The following is a 20919-nucleotide window of genomic DNA, read 5'->3' as shown; positions in this document are numbered from 1 at the left end:
TGTGTCAACAGTTGGAAATGGGTGTCTGCTGAGGAACTTTTCAGACCTTCAGTGTTTCTTCTCCAGAAGTGTTTTAGAATTCTTTTCTTCCCCTCCTTCCCTCCTCACTGTATGCTTTTTAGCAAAGCACCTTCCACATGGCATGGTTTCATCAGGAAGTTTTACAGTGAACATTGCAAAAGCCTATTAACGTCTATCTAGCTATTTATGCATCCGAGTTAGAAATCATTAGTTTTGGATTTCTAATGAACCCCTTTTCCACTTACTAAGCCATATGATTTTGAACAAGTTACTGGCTGTTCCTTCCTCCCTCCCTCCTTCCCTTCCTCCTCCTCCTCCTCCTCTTCCTCCTGCTCTTCCTCCTCCTCTTCCTCCTCTTCTCTTCTCTTCTCTTCTCTTCTCTTCTCTTCTCTTCTCTTCTCTTCTCCCTCTCCCTCTCCCTCTCCCTCTCCCTCTCCCTCTCCCTCTCCCTCTCCCTCTCCCTCTCCCTCTCCCTCTCCCTCTCCCTCTCCCTCTCTCTCTCCCTCTCTCTGATGAGGTTTTTCTTATATAGTCCAGTCTGTCTTCAAATTCAGTGTGCAGGTGAGGGTGACTCTGAACTCCAGGTGCTACTATGCCTGGCCTAGTGGATTTTTTTTCTTGAAAAAAAAAAAAAGAAAAGAAAAGGAAAAAGGAAAAAGGAAAAGGAAAAAGCAAAGGATGAGATGAGAAGAGAAGAGGAATGTCCTCCTGCCACTGCCACCCATGGTGCTTCTGAGTTTATTTTGTGAGTTAGATGAGTCACGTGCTTTGAAGAGCATGGTGGAGACATCTTAGTGAGATACATTTCTGGCTGCCTGAATAACGCATTCTGAAATGTCTGAAAGATCCTGAGTAGAAGGCTAAGATGGTCAGGGAGATTATGAAGGAAGAGCAGAGGCTGAAGACTAGAGAAAGATAACGTGTAAGAGAACAGAGATGACGCTTGTATCCTTTAAAGACTGTATTTCTCCTGTTGCCTTTGTCCTGCCTTTCTTTCCTTCACCCCCTCCTCTGTCTCTCCCTTTCCCTTTCCTTCTCTTCAGTCTTGTCCTCCCTCCCTCCCCCTCCTTCCCTCTCTACCTCCTCCTTCCTGCCTCCCTCTCTGTCTCCCTGTCTCCCTCTCTTTCTTTGTCTTTTTCCCCTCTCTATTTTTTTGGAGACATGATCTCACTGAAAAAAAAAAAATCCAGGCTAACCTCAAACTGGGAATCCTCCTGCCTCAGCTTCTGAGCTGTAGGGTGTGTGCCAACACTCCTGGCTTAGCTTTCTTATTAGAGGCCTGAGTCCAAGGTAAGGCCATTAGCAGCAGTCAGCTGGCAAGTGGACTCCGAAAGGTAAGCTCTGTCAGGAAAACACCAAACCCTTAGGGCAAGAGGTGAGAGGTGGAGAAGAAAAAGAAGCAAGATGAGCTGAAAGGAGGAGGGAGGACTTCTGTCGCTTCTGGGGGACAGACCACGGAAGTGAGAGAGACAAAGGGAGACAGACTGAGGATGTCTATCAAGTGAGGAGCTTCAGGAGTGAGCTTCCGCACAGGGGTCTTATGAAATCAGTTAAATACACTTGACATGTATATCAGCCGTGATTACCACCCAAGGACAACCATCCAATCAGCAGGGGATTTGGACTATGTTTTCAAGAGTCTAGCAAGAATCAAGAGTTCTAGCCCTGTGGGAAGACCTTGGCGCTGATGCTAAGCCAAGGCCAAAATTTCTGGCTTTTTGCTTTAGGAAGGAAAGGAGAAGATAGAGGAGGCATTTGATAGGATTTTAAAAACATGTATTGTGATTCCTTTCCAAACTGGAGAACAATTCAGTGGGGGAATGTGACTGGGAAAGAGAGACTAAAGTGGGGGGGGGGGAATGGGGGATGGGGGAGGGTAAGCTCAACTATGATAGGAGCCAAAAGGAGGAGTAGGCCTAGCAGGCCGGGGTGTCTGCTAGCAGCCATCAGATGAAGACATAGAACTCTCAGCTCCTCCTGCACCATGCCTGCCTGGATGCTGCCATGCTCCCACTTTGATGATAATGGACTGAACCTCTGAACCTGTAAGCCAGCCCCAATTAAATGTTGTCCTTATAAGAGTTGCCTTGGTTATGGTGTCTGTTCCCAGCGGTAAACCCTAACTGAGTCAGGGTCCTTCCTATACTGGGGCTCCCTTTTAAATGTATGAAGTAGTCATTCAAGTCAACATGGTGAGAGTGCTGGGCTTATCAGGCACTTCCTTAACCTCTGAGTTAGGACCCAAGAGGCGAAAGTAGGCCTCCAAATCTGAAGAGAACCAATCAGATCCTCTTGAAACTTGTTGTTTTAAAATTGCATTTATTTATTCTGTGTAGGTGTATCTGTTGGGGAACACACTAAGGCACATGAGTGGAGATCAGAGGACAACTTGTAGGAAGGAGCAGGCTCCCTCATTCCACCAGGTGGGTCCTGGGGATTGAGCTCAGGCCCTTGGCTTTGGTTGCCAGTGCCTTAACCCACCTACGGGCCCTAGATCTCCTTCAGGGTCTATGGATTGTACTGGGCGCCAGCAAAAGGGTCCTTCAAGTCTAAGATGGCAATTAGAAATGAGAAAATGAATTAGTTTTATAGGTAGTGGCATTTGAAATATGCAAATGAGGAAAACAGAGAGGGTGAAGTCAGGCTAGGAAATGTAGGGTGAGGGCTTAAGCACATTACAGGCTCCAGCCCACTTAAGTACAGCTTGTAACCTGTGAGTGTATCTAGGACGCTGTAACTGACAGGGGCACATTTAGATACTCACTACCTATACTGATAGTCACTGTACTTAAACTTGGTGGAATGCTTATCATGTGCCAGGTCTTCACATTTACAGGGTTTTTGTTTCTAACCGTTACAATGAGAAGTATACGCTATTATTAATTCCATTCCCTGGAAGAGAAAGTTAGAAAATGAAGAAGCCAAGTGAGCCACTTAAGACCACACAACTGGAAGCCATGAAAGATAAGATGCAGACTCAGTGTTAGAGCCCAGGGTCTGAACTGCCTCAATGGGCAGGCTCTTCTAAACCATGGCAGAAAAGGAAGGGGAGAGAGTAAAGTAATGCAGATGCTGAGAACCAGGGGCTTCTCTGTGTCACAGACTGTTTGAAGGGCAATGTAAATGGCACACACACACACACACACACACAGCCATGAACACACAGATATACACACATGTACACATACAGATACACACACACATCTACATCCACAGAGATACACGTATGCACACACACATACACGCACACCCACATACATGTACACATACACACAGGCACATACACTTATTGCATTTCCAGAATAGCTCCTTTGTTTCCTTTATTGCAATTCCAGAACATACTACTTAGTAAGTGCTCAAAATATTTATTGAACAACTTGGACAACTCTATTTCTTTCCTTCCTTCCTTCCTTCCTTCCTTCCTTCCTTCCTTCCTTCCTTCCCCTTCCTCCCTCTCTCTCTCTCTCCCTCCCTCCCTCCCTCCCTCCCTCCCTTCCTCCCTCCCTCCTTCTCCACCCTCCCACCATGCTGTTCTTAAGAGGCATCTACTTTTGATCTCTATCACTGCCCCAGCTCTCCATCCACCACTCAGGCTTGGCTAAGGGGCAAGAAGTTTCTCCTTTGTGTTGTTTTCAAGCTTAGCGTTGATCATCACAAGGATGATCGTCCCGCTTGCACACATTGGATGGCTGCTGTGGTTCTTAAAAATGAAAAAAAGTGGTAGGATGTGGGAAAAAAACCCTAGAATTCTTGTAGAAAATTGTCTATTGACTGCTTGGGAATTACTAGCAAGATTAACATAGGGTCCAGTATAATACTCCAAAGAATTGAAAAAAAAGTCTAAAATAAATATCATCATTGTTCATGATAGACAAAATGTGGAACCAATACACAATGCTTGTTCTTTAGTACAGAGATTTAGGATCATAGAGCTGTCATGTTTATGAAGTGATCTTGATTAAGTGAAGTTGCAGTGGACAGCTCTGCTCAGACGCATGGTCTCTATGATGCCACCCCCGGTCCACGTACCTGTCTACACGAAGCTGGCAGACAATACTTAGTGCGTCTACAACTCCTTCTTCTTTCAATTGTTGACAGCCAATGGATGTAGCGATGAAACACCCAGTTCTCCCAATCCCCGCACTGAATGGGAAAGAAAAGGAACGAGGAGATAAAGAAAGAGAGTGAAGTAAGGGACATTCTCTTAAATGTATGCTTTTAACTTTGAAACTACAAAGAGTAATAACTAATAACAGTGATAAAACTGATATGAATCAAGTAGCCTATTGAGTAGTAGTAACTCAGCCTTGCTGGGCAAAAAATAGATTTTTTTCATTTAGTTATAAGTAGTAGGATGAGTGTGGAGGAAGGAGGTGAGGGGTTGGGAGAATGGTGAGCAGATAGTATAATTGTTCTAGAAAGTTCTAGAAAGAATATGGTGAGGAATGGGCAGTTGAAAGGAAAGATTTAGACACATTGCAATTGTGATGAACAGTGGGAAAACAAAAAGCCAGAGAGACTTAGGCCTAAAGGACAAAAAAGATGGTGTTGCCACAGGAGCAAGAGGGAATTCTGGGAAGGGGGCTGACTGGGAGGTGCAGTTAGATGCTGAGGCTAGTGAGTAACTGAAGATTCATTTCTATTTAGGGGAGAGGATGGAACTAGAGGAACGCATTTTCAGGTCATTGACATTGAGATGATAACTTATCAGAAATATTGTGTGTCTTGGAAAACTTACGCATTTACCTGCCTTAGTTAGCAAATCTATAGTAAGTGTATAGAATCAACTTAACCGACCCCCATTTTTGATCACTGTCTTTATGTAAATTTCTCTCAACTTTGTATCTAAAATCCCCAAATTTCACCTATGTGGAACTTTTTATGATACTATATTTCACATGTTATTTAAATAGACGCATCTGTGTATCTCGCCCTCAACGGCCTAACACATCCATCAGCTACAAGGCTTTCTAGCCTAGGAAGTCTTCTTCTACATCTGTACCTCTTTCACCCCAACATCCCATCTGTTATTTTGTTTCTATTTTGTAGCTCAACTGAGCCTTTGGGATGGATGCTTTCCTCTGTGTAGAGTATTCACATCCTTGGTGTGTCTGCATTTCATGATCTTTGGGGGCATCATGATGCTTTTCAGCTCTCAGGACTTTTCCTGGATTGGTTCATGGTACAGCTTCTTGGATCACTGTTCCAGACTAAGGACATTGTTTACTCTTTACTCAAACACGGGTGCTGGTCCCCAGTGGTCAAGCACAATCTCTATCCTATTCATCTTGCTACTTGTGACCTAGAAAATCTTAATGTAACAACCATTAAACTCTGAATCTTTTGTTGTTTTTTGTTCCTACCATATGTGCCTTATGTAATGAATCATAATTATTTCACATATTTACCATGTTTTTCTTCAGACAAATGTAACTAAATGACATTTATAAGGAATGGGTCTGTTTAATCAAAGTGTCCATAAAGACTTTGATTTTCTGAAGAAATAGGATTTGCACCATGTCTTAGGAAGGGCAGGTACTTTGTCTACCATGAATGAGAACATAGATCCCAGGTGAAACAATAATCTGGGGAAAGAATTGATGCAAACAGAATGTGTGACTTGTGACAGGCAATAGATTAGCTGCAGTGGAGAAGAAGGTCCTTTGAATAGAAAAGCAGGAAACAGGGCCAGGCAGGGGAACTAAGATCATACCCAGGAGGCTAAGGAATATGAACTACATCCTGTATACTTTTAAGAACATTTAAAAGAATCTGATGGGAACTTTCCAGAAAGAATCTCATATATGCATTCAAACTTGTTCATTAGTGCCACGGGATTCAGTCATCCCTGTGGTGTTCATCCCTGTGGTGTATCCACAGAGTCAAGGCTACGCGCTGCTGCTCCAGGTGATGGGACTCCATCCACCAGTTTTGAACATGGACTGCACGTCATGCAAACATTTTCAGGAATATCACCTCAGAGAAGCACATAGGCTAGGCCAGAGTGGCCCGAGGGAGAAGGGTATGTGTGTGCAATTAGTCAACTACTTCTAAACTACACGGATGAGGTCATAAGGGTCTGGACTAGGGTGGACGAACAGGAAGTGTGATTACGGGAGAAGCTTTGAAGGGAAAGCCAATCTGCTAACTGATTAGATACTGCAAGTAGAGTTGTAAGAAGGGCCAAAGATAACTGTCAACATTGGATACAGAGTGGAGGAAACAAAGAGGGCCTCATTCTTAGAAGCGTTAATCAGAGGGGCCCCTGGATTTTATAGGGGAAGTGCCTCTTTCAGCTTACATATCCTTACTGCTTAATGACTTTGGGTGGGAGATAGCTCTAGCCCTCAACTATGCCCAACTGGTCGTTTCCTCTTTAGCTCCAAGGGTTTAGGATAAAGTCTAACGCTAGAAAGAAGGCTTTAAAAAGGTTTTTCTTTTTTAAATGAAAACTTTAAGTGAATCCACACAGTTTCAAGACAGAAAGAGAGCAAGAGAAATCTAAAATCACATATTTTATCAAGCCCCTTTTTAGGATACTTGGAAAGTTAAACATCAATGTCAGTTATTTTGGAAAAATATGGAACCCTCGGCCCATCCTGGAAACTCATGTAAATTACCTGCTTTAGTCACTTGAAAAGGAAAGCAAGGGGGAAGGCCAGTTATGGGAGGTAAACTTCAAGGCAGGCACTAGGAAGAAAACCCTGTGGACAGCCATTGCTGTCACCTCATCTACGTGGCCTCCACACCCTGAATGTGCTTGGTCTTCCTTAAAATAAATGACCACTTGTCTGTTCCCCACCTCATAGAGTAGCTTCTCGTTTTCATGAGCTATCTCTAAAAATGGCTAACTGTTCACCAAATCTGCTAAAGTAATAAGTGCTGCCAAGACACAGTTCAGGTAGTCTCTTAAAACAACAACAACAACAACAACAACAACAACAACAACAACAATCTTAAAGCTATCTGCAGCTCTTAGCATGCCTGTGACCAAGGAGAGAAAAAATGAACAAAAACGAGCTTCAAGTGAAGTTTCAGTTTCAGATGATGGGTTAAGAGCTCCTGCTCACTCAGGCATTTATTTAGACCTAGAAATCCATTTGCTGTCTGCTAAAAAATATCCCCAGAGCTCTCATTCATTTCTGTAACTATCACTTTGGCTAAGTCTTAGGATATGAATACATTTTTAATCAATACGTAATTTGCTACTAAGTTCCATCCTGGGAGCTAAGCCCTACTTCTGTCTTAGTTACAGAGCAGACAGCTGCTTGGCAGGAGGGTCGGTTCGCGCCTTACCTGCAGTGGACAACCACAGGCCCTCGGCCTTCAGAGGCCAGTCTGTCTTCTTCCACATCCAACATGAGCTGCAGAAGGGGCTGGGCACTGTCTGGAGTCTTATGATCCGGCCATGAAGTGTACCAGTAGTGCTTCACATGTTGGGTGTGACTTCCTTGCTGGAAATAGCAACCAACAATCACCAAATTACTTATTCCTTTGTGGAACTAAAAGGCACCTACACTACACGACATCACTAAGTGCCTCCTTTGGCTTCCTCCTCTTGCTGGCTGCTAACTTCTAGATAGGAAGAAAAATCTAGACGCTTTCCAAAAATACCCTTTCACCTTGAGAAAGCTTTACTGTGAGTGTCCCGGGCTGACAGGAAAGCTGCGTGTCCTCTCTCTTTAAGAATCCAGGTCTGTATCTGTATCCATCACAGAGATTATAGATCACATACACACTATACACCGAGTATATACTCATAATACATTTTAGTAGCCAAAAACGTTGCTGTTGTTTGGCACAGGGTCTCACTATATAGCCCTGGCTGGTCTGGAACTCACTATGTAAGACTAGGATGACCTCAAACTCACAGAGATCCTTCTGCCTCTGCCTCCTGAGTGGTGGGATTAAAAGCATGTGCCGCCATGTCCTGCTTAAGAGGTGAAAAATATAACCAGAAAGAAAGGGATAGATTGTGTTTCCTGGTGTCTAAGTCTTGACAGATTATGCATAAACATATTAGCAGACATATGAAGGTTTGCTGGATACCCAATCCAAATTGTTCTATCCATATCTCAAATTACCTCACACCGAGGCTCCCTAGCAGTAAAGGAGCTATGTGCAATCCCTGAGGCTACAGCAGAGGCTCACACACACCATCTTAATACCCACAGCCCAGGTAGGAGGCCTGTGCCTGATCAGGCATGTGCAGGTTTCTGAAAAGCCTTCCTCTGCTACACTTTTTAATTAAGAAGCACCCTTGGGCTCTGTCTTCACTCTCTTCTTTGTGATGCTTCTATCCCAGGAGTAGGCTGCTGATAGGATTGAGGTCTTTAGGTAGGTTGTTCTTTAAAAGTGAAAATAATACCATGGCAACACTGGTTAGCATCCACTGCCCCATGGCAACCCTGGCTAGTACTTGGTGCTCCATGGCAACCTTGGCTAGCACCTGCTACCTGGCTAGTACCTGCTGCCCCATGGCAACACTGGTTAGCATCTGCTGTCCCATGGCAATACTGGTTAGCATCAGCTACCCCATGAGTTAAGTAGGACCACACTCCTAAGATTGAAACTGGTCTAGGATTACCCCTGGGAATGACCGTAACTCCAAGTTTTTTAAGATCACATGAGCACTGCAGGCTCATCTTGCTATGCACAGCCATATGTCAGTATAGACTTTCTCTTCAGTGGTTCTCATTTAAACCTGCTTAGACCATAATGACATTAGCATAAAGGTCCTGTCAGGTCTCCTGCATAAGCCTCTAGTTAAGACCCTTCTAGAAGCTAAGTCAGAAATGTCCTCTAAGAGAAAAGTAGCTGAAGCCCCAACGTCCTGCAATGTGAACTTCCTTAGTGTCCACTTACATTAATTCAATAGGCAATAATTACTTCATAGGCTAATGGTGTCAGACAACAAGGGACGTCGATAGCTTGCCTTTGCTCTCAGTACTATCTAGCTTTCACAAGTTGTATCTGTTAGGACTTAAGAAAGGAGAAACGTAACCCCTGCCCTCACTTACTGTGAAGACAACAACAGCTCACGATCTTACCTTTAAGACGAGGTTGCGGATGGTGTAGTTATCACATTCGGTCACACCGGTGACCAGAACCTCAACCTTGCCGTAAATCCCTCTCTTTTCTGGCCAGTAGAGCACACATTTCTGCGGGGGGGAAAAGAACAGTAAAGCTTTGTAGCTCTCTTCTTTCAAAGGTATCCATGTTTTTTACATTTAATTAAAGTAATTCAAGAGTCAGTTTTATTATTCTGTAAAGATCCAAAGATGAGGTGAACTCTATGATGTGCAGACCAGACCATAATAAAATTTGTGTTTTATAAGTACTTGTCACGCTTTGCTAGTAACTCCATAGCAGTCATAATGACAGGCAAAATTTCCCCAGACTCTAATGAGAGTTTAAGGATTTTTAACCTCAATAACTAACAGGTAAAAGAAATGTTTTCTCCCATGGTAGCAGAGCCAAAGCACCAAGTCCTGCCACTTCAAACCAACATGTCTAATAGGAATGTTTGTAACATATTAGATGCTCACAGAACGAAGTCCCCTGGCATGCAAGGCAGGTGTAGTATTATCCTTTGTCAGGTCTGGTGATGTTTCTCACTTATGAGACTGACTGACATTAATGTGGGACACAATTGTGACCGACATGTTTTTATAATGGATCTTCTGTAAAGGACTTAATAGGACCAATAATAATGATATTGGAAACAGAAGGACGTAACATGGTGATTAAAGTGCAGACTTTGGACTCTGAGGACCTAGATCCAAATTTTAGTTCTACTATAAGCAGGATAGTTGACTTCTCTGAGCACAGTTTCCTCATGACTTCATACATGCTAAGTACGTGGGACAAAGCCCAGCATACAGTAAGCACTTAAAACATTTCAGCGCTAATATGTTTTGATTCATTTTTACATTTTGCTTATTTTGCATTAGGTGTATATGCATGTGTAGGCGTATACATGCCATGGCTCATGTGTGGAGGTCAGAGGGGGTGTGTTGGAGTCAGTTCTCTCTGTCCACTGTGTGGGGCTCAGGGTGGGAGGCAAGCACTCTATCAGCTCACTCTTCTTACCAGCTGTCATTGGTATGCTTTGTAAAAATTATTGCTATTTGTGTGTACTTGTGTGCATGTGCCTACACACATGTGTACTCACAGAAATGTGGGTGCCATTTAAGCCCAGATGAGGTCACCCAATTCTCTAGAGCTTGAGTCATAGGCATATCACCTAATGTGGGTGCTGGGAGCTGAGCTCTGGTCCTCTGGAAGAATAGCAAGTACCTTTAACCATTGAGCCACCTCTCTGGTCCCCCTTGTTTCTATATCCTAATGTTCCTGAGTGATAATTCCCCAAACATATACACATTTATGTCGAAATTCTTTCACCTATTGCCGTCCATTTAGGGTCTTATATATTCCTTGGATATTTGATGCTTCACATGTATGGTGAAGCTGTATGGACATTCGAAGAAACCTAGATACAGACACATTTGAAATTCCAGCAAAGCGGTCACAGGTTCGCAGAATTAAAGGGAAGACACACATTATGTGAGAAACACACCTCCTGGGCCTTATCATGCCAGTGACACACAAGCACCAGGAAGAAAACCTGCCATCTAGTGCAGTGGCTTCTCTCACCTGCTATAATGAACTTATGAGTCTTCATTTTTTTTTAAAGATTTATTTATTATTATTTGTAAATACACTGTAGCTGTCTTCAGACACCCCAGAAGAGGGCATCAGATCTCATTAGGGATGGTTGTGAGCCACCATGTGGTTGCTGGGACTTGAACTCAGAACCTTCAGAAGAGCAGTCAGCGCTCTTAACCACTGAGCCATCTCTCCAGCCCCAAGTCTTCACATTTCTACTCTTTGCAGTGAAGTGGAGACCATCTCAGGTTGATTTATATGTGCAGCCCTGACTGATCTCACGTTAATATTAAAAGCAGAGGGTGGGGAGTGGGACTGGGAGTGGGGGTGGGGAATGTAGGGGGTCTGGCAGAAGGGCTCGGCTTGCTTAATTGGTGGCCTGAGTTTGATGATTTGATCCCATAGGTGACAGCAGAGGACCTACTCCACAAGGTCATCATTTGCTCTGGCCATGCCCCTACACCCACCCCACCTCCCTGCCATATATAAATAAATAAAAAAATTAAAATTCAAAAATTTTAAGGTAGGGTGAGTTGTTTCACTTTGTATCTATGTATTGCCAAATATCTGACTTTCTCTCTCTCTCTCTCTCTCTCTCTCTCTCTCTCTCTCTCTCTCTCTCTCTCTCTCTCTCTCTGTGTGTGTGTGTGTGTGTGTACACACAAACTTATGCATCCACATGCAGAGGCCAGAAGAGGATGTCCAATGTCCTACACTATTACTGTCCACCTCATTCCCTTGAGTCACTGAATCTGTGGGCGATACTCCAGTTAGCAGCTCTGGGACTACAGGAGCACACCACAGTGCCAGGCTTCTTAAGTAGATGCTTGGTATTCAAACTCACCTCCTTATGCTTGACTGGCAAGATCTACTGGACAGCCTCCCGCTGCCATCTGTAATCAGACTAACCATTTGACTGGCTTCTCTCAGTGGAGCCACAGTGATTTTCTAAACCATTGTGAATCCTAGGACTCACATCTTCCCAGTGAATCCAGGAAGACTGACAGAATCCTGGCAAGAGTTGACCAACGAAAGAGTTATGATGTAGCCCAGTGGTCTAACACCCATGCCCCATTGTCCATGATCATCCCTGAGCAGGAGAGTCCTTTTTAAAGGGAGGTGACTCTCAAAATCAATGGGGGACATCGGCCTGGCAGGAGCCTGGCATGTGCACCCTGATTCGAGTGACAAATATCTTGAACATAGAAGCATGGTTCTCTTCCTTTCTAAGCTTCCTTGGGCTTCGTGATGTTTTCCTCGATTCTTTATCAGAAAAGCAGTTGGCAGGCAGCTCCCAGCAGCCAATGTGGTGTGACTTGTTGATCAAACACCCTTAATTGGCATCTCACCTCCATTCTAAGCTACAATAGCTTATTTTTACACGCTGAGCCCCACACCCTCTTGCATTGGAGGAAAATGGAAACAGAGATCAGATAAGTGTGGCTGCTTTTGAATACCAGCTGGGGGCTGGGCTGGGGCTATAAATGTAGTTGTTTGAAGGAGCACAAGTTCATGTTTAAATTATTGTCATGGACTGAGTTTTTGGGCCTATTTATTGTTGTGGAAACTGGGACAGAAAAGAAGCAGAGAAGGCCGTCTCGCAGATAGTTTTAGGAAACGTCACCAACTGTGAGTGAGTCAAAGGAGCTTGCTGCCGAGGCAGATACAACCCCAAGTCGCCACTACTGTTCTGCCAACTGGGCTCACCCTTTCAGTAAAATTATCTGTTAATCCCAAAAATCCATAGTTGGGAGGAGAAAAGGGGTTTTAAGAGGACCATCTATGTCTTATATAAACAAGTAATTATCAGACCGAAAGCACTGCAAACATTGATTCTTTGAAATAAGTAGTTTATAGAAAATTGGAACACAAGGGGAGCCACAGCTAGGAATCTGATGACCAAATAGCATGCCCATTTCATGGTTATATGTACTTAAAGCCAAAGATATGTTTGCTGTATGAGTTAAAGCTATGTACCATCGCATGAGAAATGGCTCTGAATGAATTAAAAATTTGGTTTCATGTAGGCTCTGTTACTATATGAGAGAGACAGAATGTGGGCATAGAGCATCAGCTAAATAATGTTAGCATGTGCACGGGTTTCACTATCAAGGTTTCACTTGATCCCTTGCATAATCCTCTGAGGTTGGTAGATGCAGTGGTTTGAATAAGAAAGGCCCTTGTAGGCTCCTGTGTTTCAATGCTTGGTTCCCAGTCAGTGGAACTGTTTGGGAAGGATTGGGAGGTGTGGTCTTTTTAGGGGAGGTGTGTCACTGGGGGGTGGGTTTTGAGGTTTCAAAAGCTCACAGCAGATAGTCTCTCTTTCTTAGTATGCTAAGCTGTGTTTACATTGATACTCTTTATGACCAAGGTCCTCTGGTTTGTTTAAATGATACCAAATCAATTAAATAGGAAGTGTTGGATCTAAGAAAACACTCAGAAGCAAGCTACATTGATACGCAGAGCAGAGAGAACTTTGGAGCAGCCTCAGAAACACGGTGTCTCCTTGACCTCTCACTCTGGAGCTAGCTATTAAAACTTCTTTGATTTATCAAAAGACAGGTAAGGCAAAACCTCTCAGTTCCTGGGAGGAAGGATACACAGACGGTGTGAAGTACCTCTGACAGCCATCTGTTGCCACTGGATTAACCCTTTCATGAATCACATCTACGCTGCGCTTTACTAATGACCATAGCTGCCATTATGACAGGGTGTCAATATAAATCCAACATGGCTGCCCATTCTTCAAAGAATCTAAGTGGAAATTTTTTTTCTTGGTTTTTTGGGGGCCTATATTTCTGAACATTTCTGTGCCACATAAAACTTCTTGAGGAGTAGGGACTTGATACAGGGACTGGATATGTATCCCAATCTACCTTGAAATTCATGATCCTTTAGCTTTTGTAAAGGTTGTACCCCCCCCCCCCCACACACACAGAGCTGAATTTTCTTTTTTAAAAAGACTTATTTATTTACTTATTTATATAATGTATATGAGTGCGTTGTCTTCATATACACCAGAAAAGATCATCAGGTCCCATTACAGATGGTTGTGAGCCATCATGTGGCTGCTAGGAATTGAATTCAGGACCTCTGGAAGAGCAGCCAATGCTCTTAACTACTGAGCCATCACTCCAGCTCAAGCAGCTAGCTAAACTTTGGTGAAAAACAAGAACCGATAAAGAAAACTATAGTCAAAACAGGCCAAAATGAGACAACTGCATGCTTTTTATAAAGGTTAAAATCCTAAATATAATTCACCACAATAATGTATTACAGGCTTTTTTGTATGCTCTCCTACTTAAAAAATGAAATGGGGAATTTTGATAACATGGATATAATTTTATAACCCAGAACACTAGTTTCAAAATGGCACTCAAAACCAACCAATCAAAACACATACACACCAAAAACAAATGGAGGACCCACTATTAAGAAGTGAACAAATTTTATATGTGTGTACTTGCATGTATGGCCATGCATGGATATGTGTATGTATGTGAGTGAAAACCAGAAGATGACCAAGTGTGCTGTTACTCTGAGAAGTTAGTGAGTTTGTGTGGCTGTGCTGGGGTCCAGAAATTAATCCAAGTTTTGAATCGGCAGCTTCAGGGCCAGGTCTCTCAGACTTCCTGCCCCTGCCTCTCAGAGCCCCAGAAAGCTGCACAGGGTTCCCTCTGAAGTATTCTTATCTGCATGAGGGAAGTTCTTCCAGACCCTCCCTAGGATCTCAAAAGGCAGATTCACCAGTGGAAAGAAAACAAGAGTTGACACCACACCCAGAGCATTGATGAACTTTGCTCAAGACTGTTATCTGTTCTGGCAGATTCATCTCCCTTCAAAACAATGTCTCAGGATAGCCGTGGTGGCTGACTCTGGTACTCCCTGTAACCATGGGCTTTTCCACCTGTGACCCAGTTCTGGAATAACAACTCAGAGGCTATATTTTATTAATAAATGCCTAGGCTGTAAGCTAGGCTTGTTTCCTGACTACCTCATAATTTATATAAGCCCATTTATACTATTTTATGTCTGTCACATGGCTAATTACCTCTCCTCAGTTTCATACATCTGAGTTCCTGCAAGTCCAGGTGGCGAAATTCCCATGCCTCTTTCCCAGAGTTCCTCTCTGCCGGATGTCCCACCTTCTAATTCTGTCTAAGATGGCCACATCATTCTATCATAGGAAAACCATATGTAACTTTTTAAATCTTCTTGGTTTACTGAATGTATACTTTTTTGTTTTTGTGATGTACATACTTGTGTACAATGTTTACATTCCTCTTTTGTGATTCTGAATTTCTGAAATTTTATTGAGCAGTGGGGCAAGTTCCTTTATGCTTGTGGCTTTTTCTATAGCATCCTTAACTGTGCTGTGGTTTTTTTTTTTCAAAAATTTTATTATCTTTTAGTCAGGTAATTTCATATCTGTGAATAATATCTTGATGACACATTAGTTAGAGATGTGGACAAAAAAATCAGAGCAATTTAAATATCTATTCATAACGAAATAACTGCCTGAGTTTTGATACATCCACACACTGGGATTTTAGTAGTTGTTAAAAGCAATGCTTTGATGAATTATGGCAAAGAGGATGCTCGTGATGTTGAAAGTATAACACACAGCGAGATACAGACACCCTCTTCTCTTTGTGTCAGCTCTAAGCCTTCCCCTGTCTTCTCTTAGCATGCATTCCATTTTCATCTCTTGCCCATACAGAGTTCTAGAACTTTCATTCCAAGTACCCGCCAAGAGTTTCTGGTACTCCCCAGAAACTTCATACTTGAAATGCAAAGTTCATTTTCTTCCCTCATAATTTCCTCTCATTTCTCTAATCTGGACTCACGACACTACCACCCATCAATTCTCTACACCACAGTCCTGGGCTCACACCACCACTGCCCACCAGTGCTCTAAACCCGAGTCTTTATCTTTCTCGCCTTCAATCAAGACAAAGCCCTGTGGCTCTCAGCTCTGGAACACCTCCTACCTCCATTTCTCAGGACCCTGACCCTGCCTTAGTTCAGTGCCTCATTATTTCTTGTCTGGACTATTGCTGCAGCTTTCTACCTGATTCTCTCCGAGTTTTCCAAATCCAAACCCTAGATCCTCTGTTAACTGTGTTCCAAGTGTGCATACCACATCGGCACTCTGCATTAAAAAGATCCTCCTGGATTCACCATAGTCTGTATGAAGAAACGCTAAGATTTTAATATAACTTCGGATCATCATGGCAAACGCCCCTTTCAAGTTTCAGTTTCCTGACTTTCCAGTTTTCCACCTGTGCTCCCAGCTTACTAGATTGCTCACATCGGGCAAGCCATGTGCTTGGCTGGACCATCCTCCCAGCCCCAGCCAGGCTCCTGAGGAAGATATAATACTTCAGGCACTGTGTTAACTTTTAGGCCAAAATATTCAATTGAAATGAATGTTTTGTATAATTTTGTCAGCCAGAGAGGGAAAGGAAATGAAAGACAGGGGAAGTTATCATGTGATCCCTCTATGGGGCACTGACGTTAAACTGCAATGGCTGGATAAGCGAACCTATCACTAACAATAGGGTGCACACGTAAAACTCAACTCTGGTAACTCTGACGAAAGTGTGTGGGGGTATAGAAAGAGACATGCCTCATTTAAATACTGGACAGAAGTATTATACTAGGCTAAGTCATCAGAGAACTCTCCCACTTCAGGAAAGATAAATTCTGCATGGTATTGCTTTCTGTGACCAATAGGAGGCTGTTTATCTTCTAACACTCCTTCCTTCTGTGGGCTGCTAATAGGTCAGTAGTATACCTGTGGATATGGATTTCCCCATTCGCCAAGTCTGATTAGAACATGACTTCTATCCCATGTTAACTTTCAGGCTCTACCTAATGACTTCTTCCCTCCGAGAAGTTTTGTCATCTAGCGTGTGCTAAGTCCATCCCAGGGAAGGCCAGTCCAACTCCACAGTGGTGGTGGTGCTCCTCCTGCACTTACACACTCAGTACACAGCAGAGCCACTGACATCAGACAGTGCTCAGCTCGGGACTCGGTGTGCTCCACAGGGACGTCGACATTTCCTGCTTTTCTCTCCCAGTTCAAGAGGGAGCTACAGTGAGTGACGTTCAGAGCTGTCTGAGAACTTTGACTCACAGGAAGATTGTAAACATTTTCTTTTCTGAGACAAGGTTGCACTGTACAGCTTGAGGGGACCTTGACCTTGGGATCCTTTTCAAGGGCTGAGACTATAGGCAGGGGTCATCACAGTAAGTTTAAACAGAACTCTCTACCATTTTGTTTTCCCCTCCCCCTATCTCTTCCTCCCTCCCTCCCTCCCTCCCTCCCTCCCTCCCTCCCTCCCTCCCTCCCTCCCACCTTTCTCTCTTTCTCTTCTTTCTCTTCTTTCTTTCTTTCTTTCTTTCTTTCTTTCTTTCTTTCTTTCTTTCTTTCTTTCTTTCTTTCTTTCTTCCTCTCTCTCTCTCTCCCTCCCTCCCTCCCTCCCTCCCTCCCTCCTTCCCTCCCTCCCTCCCTCCCTCCTTCTCTCTCTCTCTCTCTCTCTCTTTCCTTCCTTCCTTCCTTCCTTCCTTCCTTCCTTCCTTCCTTCCTCTCTTTTTCTTCCTCTTTTTCTTTCTTCCTTTTGCTCTTTCTTTTCTTTCTTTTTCTCTTTCTGTCTGTCTTCTGTATTTCTCTTTCTTTCTTTCTCTCTCTCCCTCTCTTTCACTCCTTCCCTCTCTCCCTTCTTCCTTTCTTTCTTCCTAGATCCTGCATCCCCAGGCTCTACACAGTCTAAGCAAGCACACCCACCCTGAGCTCCATCTAGACTCTCCTTCACCTGCCTGTTTCGATCCTTTGATTACAGTTATACTTTCTAGGAATACAGTAATTCATGTTAAAAGAATGTGAGCACTGTTTTCAGTATTATTCTATTACATAAGGAATTCTCTTCATGTCGAGATTCATTTTTTAAAAAAAAAAAAAGAACTCAAAATTGCCTGCAGCTAGGTCTCTTTCATTATAAGAACTTATTTTTCAGTTCTAGATTACTTTTATTTTTTTGTATATTCCCACATTGTAAAAAATAAAAGATTATTGGGATTGCTAAAAAGAAGATGGTGATCATGCACGCCTGTATTTGTTAGAAAGTAAACAGTTATAAACATATAAAGCGTGGGAACTTCTAAAGATACGTCCGCCTCTGCATTCTCTGGAGGAAATGAGGTTTTTCTATTTTAAACAATGACACTGAACACAATTGAGAGCTGGCCAGTGTTCAGTAACCGGCATCTTCCTGGTGGTGTGGATTTGCAGCATATTCCTCTAGAGCAGGCTTCTCAGTGTTATTTTGCTCTGTAAAACATTAGCGTTTCCTATATGATATTACATGCGTATCCTTGAGGAGCCTAGGCATGAGGAATTTTATTTTAATTTAACAGTGAAGGGATGGTTAAAAACATGTCATGCACTTTTGGAATTATGACTGCCTACAGGAAATAAACAAGTAGCAGGTTACACAGCAAATATATAACACACTCGATTCTCATGTCCCTGGGAGTGTATCTCAAAGATTAAAAAAGGATAAGAGACCAAACAGTAAAAAAAACAACAACAACAACACCCAATAAAGTACATCTCCATGTGAATTTGCAGCCAAAGAGAAAAACAAAATCCTCAACAACAATTCAGTGTGAGAATTATTTTTGAAAAGGTATCCTAGCTTACCCCAGATCCACACAGTTCTCCTGTGGGCACAGTGGAATCTGAGAATGGTACCAAGAAATTAAACTTAAAAAGAAGTTCTCTCTTGCACCTCCAGGGGAGGAACCCTGTAGCACTTTAACATAGGACCCTGGGCAGTTCTGGGAGAATGGCAGCCATGGTGTTGGGGTTAATGAAGGGCAGCCATTCACTAGGGCTTTGACATTGTCCCAGTTGCTCATAGTAAGTTTTTTCTGAAATGCTTTAGGTAACTACAATTCTTAAAATATGATCTCCCTTAGAGGCGAAGGGGATGGGGTATGGGATGGGGGGCTTGTGGAGGGGGAGTGGGAAGGTGGACAACATTTGAAATGTAAATAAATAAAATAATTTTTAAAAAGTGCTCTCTGACTATCAACCTTAGTTCCTGCCCTGAAAGTGCTGGATTAGGCAGGTGCTAGGGAACCTGGAGGAAGATAGCAGCTGGGTAGCTATGATCAGTATAGATTATACAAATGTGTGGAATATTCAAAGAACAAAAGGAACAAACTACAGGATATGAATATGTTCTAAGACACCAACCATATCATGAGAATTATTTATCCATTTGTAATTTCTATTATTAGGTCTTATACTTTCATGATTGTCTAGAGTCTTATCTCTACCTCCATGACTTATGTTGTTGGCTTACTATTTTTTTATTACTTTAGGGTCCTTTTAAAAGTATTTTATTTGGTTTGTCTGTGTGTGTGTGTGTGTGTGTGTGTGTGTGTGTGTGTGTATGTGTGTGTGTGTGTATGTGTGTGTGTATGTGTCTGTCTGTGTGTGTGTATATGTATGTATGTGTGTATGTCAGTGTGGGCATGCATACATGCAGGTCAGAGGACAACCTTTGGAAATCAGTTCCCTCTTGCACTGTGGGTTCTGGGGACTAAATTCAGGCTATTAGGATCCACCCCCTCCCCACAGGTATCTTGCCTGACCAGGAGTCCTTCTTTCTGCATTAAGCTTCTTTATTCAGTACCTCTTACATAGGTCTTTTGACAAAAGTCTGTTGGCCCGGTGTTCTCTTCAGTTCTTGTGTGAAATGTTTCCCACCTTTAAACCTTACTGGTACATTTGCTGGTCTTGGAGTTGTCAGTGTTCTTTGGAGTACTTGTCTGTCTGTCTGTCTATCCATCCATCCATCCATCCATCCATCCATCCATCCATGTACATCTGTCTGTCTGTCTGTCTGTCTGTCTCTGTGTCTCCTTGATGCTACTGGGAAGTTGTGCTAGTTTCCCTGGCTGTGAACGTCATCTCATTGGTGCCTTCGAGCTTCGCGGATGCATTGGCTGTTGATAATTTTTTCTCATCCAGCCTGAGATATATTGTACATTTTCAAGTACGAGGCTTGAGTCTTTCATGAGTTGTTACTCACACACTATTATTTCTACAAATATTCCTGCTTTCCTCTTCTTCTAATGCAGCATTTAAACACGTCTGTGACATTAAGCTTGCCCCACTGAGTCTCAACAGCCCCCATGTTTTTATCATAACTTGAGTAATTTCTTTAGTTTTACCTTCAGGAAGGTCTTTAGTGTCTTATGTTTATTTACTTCTGGTGCCTTTTAGTTGGTTTGACTGCAAATCTTTTCTCTCTCTCTCTGTATATGTGTCTGTGTGTGTCTATGTGTGTGTGTGTGTGTGGTGTCTGAGTGTCTGTGTGTGTGGTGTGTGTGTGTGGTGTCTGTGTGTCTGTGTATGTGTTGTGTGTGTGTGGTGTGTGTGTGTATGGTGTGTGTGTGTGGTGTCTCTGTGTGTGTGTGTGTCTGTGTGTTTGTGTCTGTGTATGTGTGTCTGTGTGTGTATCTGTGTGTCTCTCTGTGTGTCTTTCTCTCTCTCTGTGTCTGTGTGTCTATGTGTGTGTGTCTGTGTTTGTGTGTCTCTGTGTGTGGTATGTGTGTGTATGTCTGTGTATGTCTGTGTGTGTGTGTCTGTGTATGTGTGTGTGTCTGTGTCTGTGTGTGTGTCTGTGTGTGTGTCTGTGTATGTGTGTGTGTGTCTGTGTATGTGTGTGTCTGTGTGTGTGTGTCTGTGTATGTGTGTGTCTGTGTGTGTGTGTCTGTGTGTACTAACTAACAAGTTACTTTCTCAGAAGTTTGTTTTTGGTTTGACATGCTGCCGAATTTTAGTAAATCCCACATTTTTAATTTCTGGAATTCTAACTTCTTGTTGATGTACTTCTGGTTGTTTCTTCTGATTTTCTTTTCTTATTGATTTGTTTTATTTACTTGTGTATCTCATAATTTTGACTTGTGAGTGCATGTTTGGTTGCTTCTTTTTTAATTTCTGGAAGTTCTATGAGGTATATGTATAGTTCTAGAATGGACACGCACATAGTGAATGAACACACACACACACACACACACACACACACACACACACGCAATAGATTATCTATTACCAAGTTGTTGTTTTTGTTTTTATAAAGTGCATAGAACGATGCTAACTAGGCCATGCTGATTGCTCCTCCTGGCATTTCCTGGTTTTTAAGGTCTGAGCTT

At 42.8% G+C, this 20919-nt stretch overlaps 1 protein-coding gene across 7 annotated transcripts in view; it reads right to left on the bottom strand.

The window, feature by feature from the left end:
* Ptprr (protein tyrosine phosphatase, receptor type, R) overlaps positions 1–20919 on the bottom strand; it is a 256745-nt gene that overhangs the window by 14639 nt on the left and 221187 nt on the right. For all 7 annotated transcript variants that reach the window (XM_006513382.2, NM_011217.2, NM_001161837.1 and 4 more), the window contains 3 exons: positions 9072–9182; positions 7318–7475; positions 4051–4164 (listed from right to left, as the gene is read on the bottom strand). In XM_006513382.2, coding sequence (XP_006513445.1) covers positions 4051–4164; positions 7318–7475; positions 9072–9182 — 383 coding nt within the window. The remainder of the gene's footprint in view (positions 1–4050; positions 4165–7317; positions 7476–9071; positions 9183–20919) is intronic.

The sequence above is a fragment of the Mus musculus genome, chromosome 10 (assembly GCF_000001635.26).
Source record: "Mus musculus strain C57BL/6J chromosome 10, GRCm38.p6 C57BL/6J".
NCBI lineage: Eukaryota > Metazoa > Chordata > Mammalia > Rodentia > Muridae > Mus > Mus musculus.
This window is presented reverse-complemented; position numbering and strand designations above follow the sequence as displayed.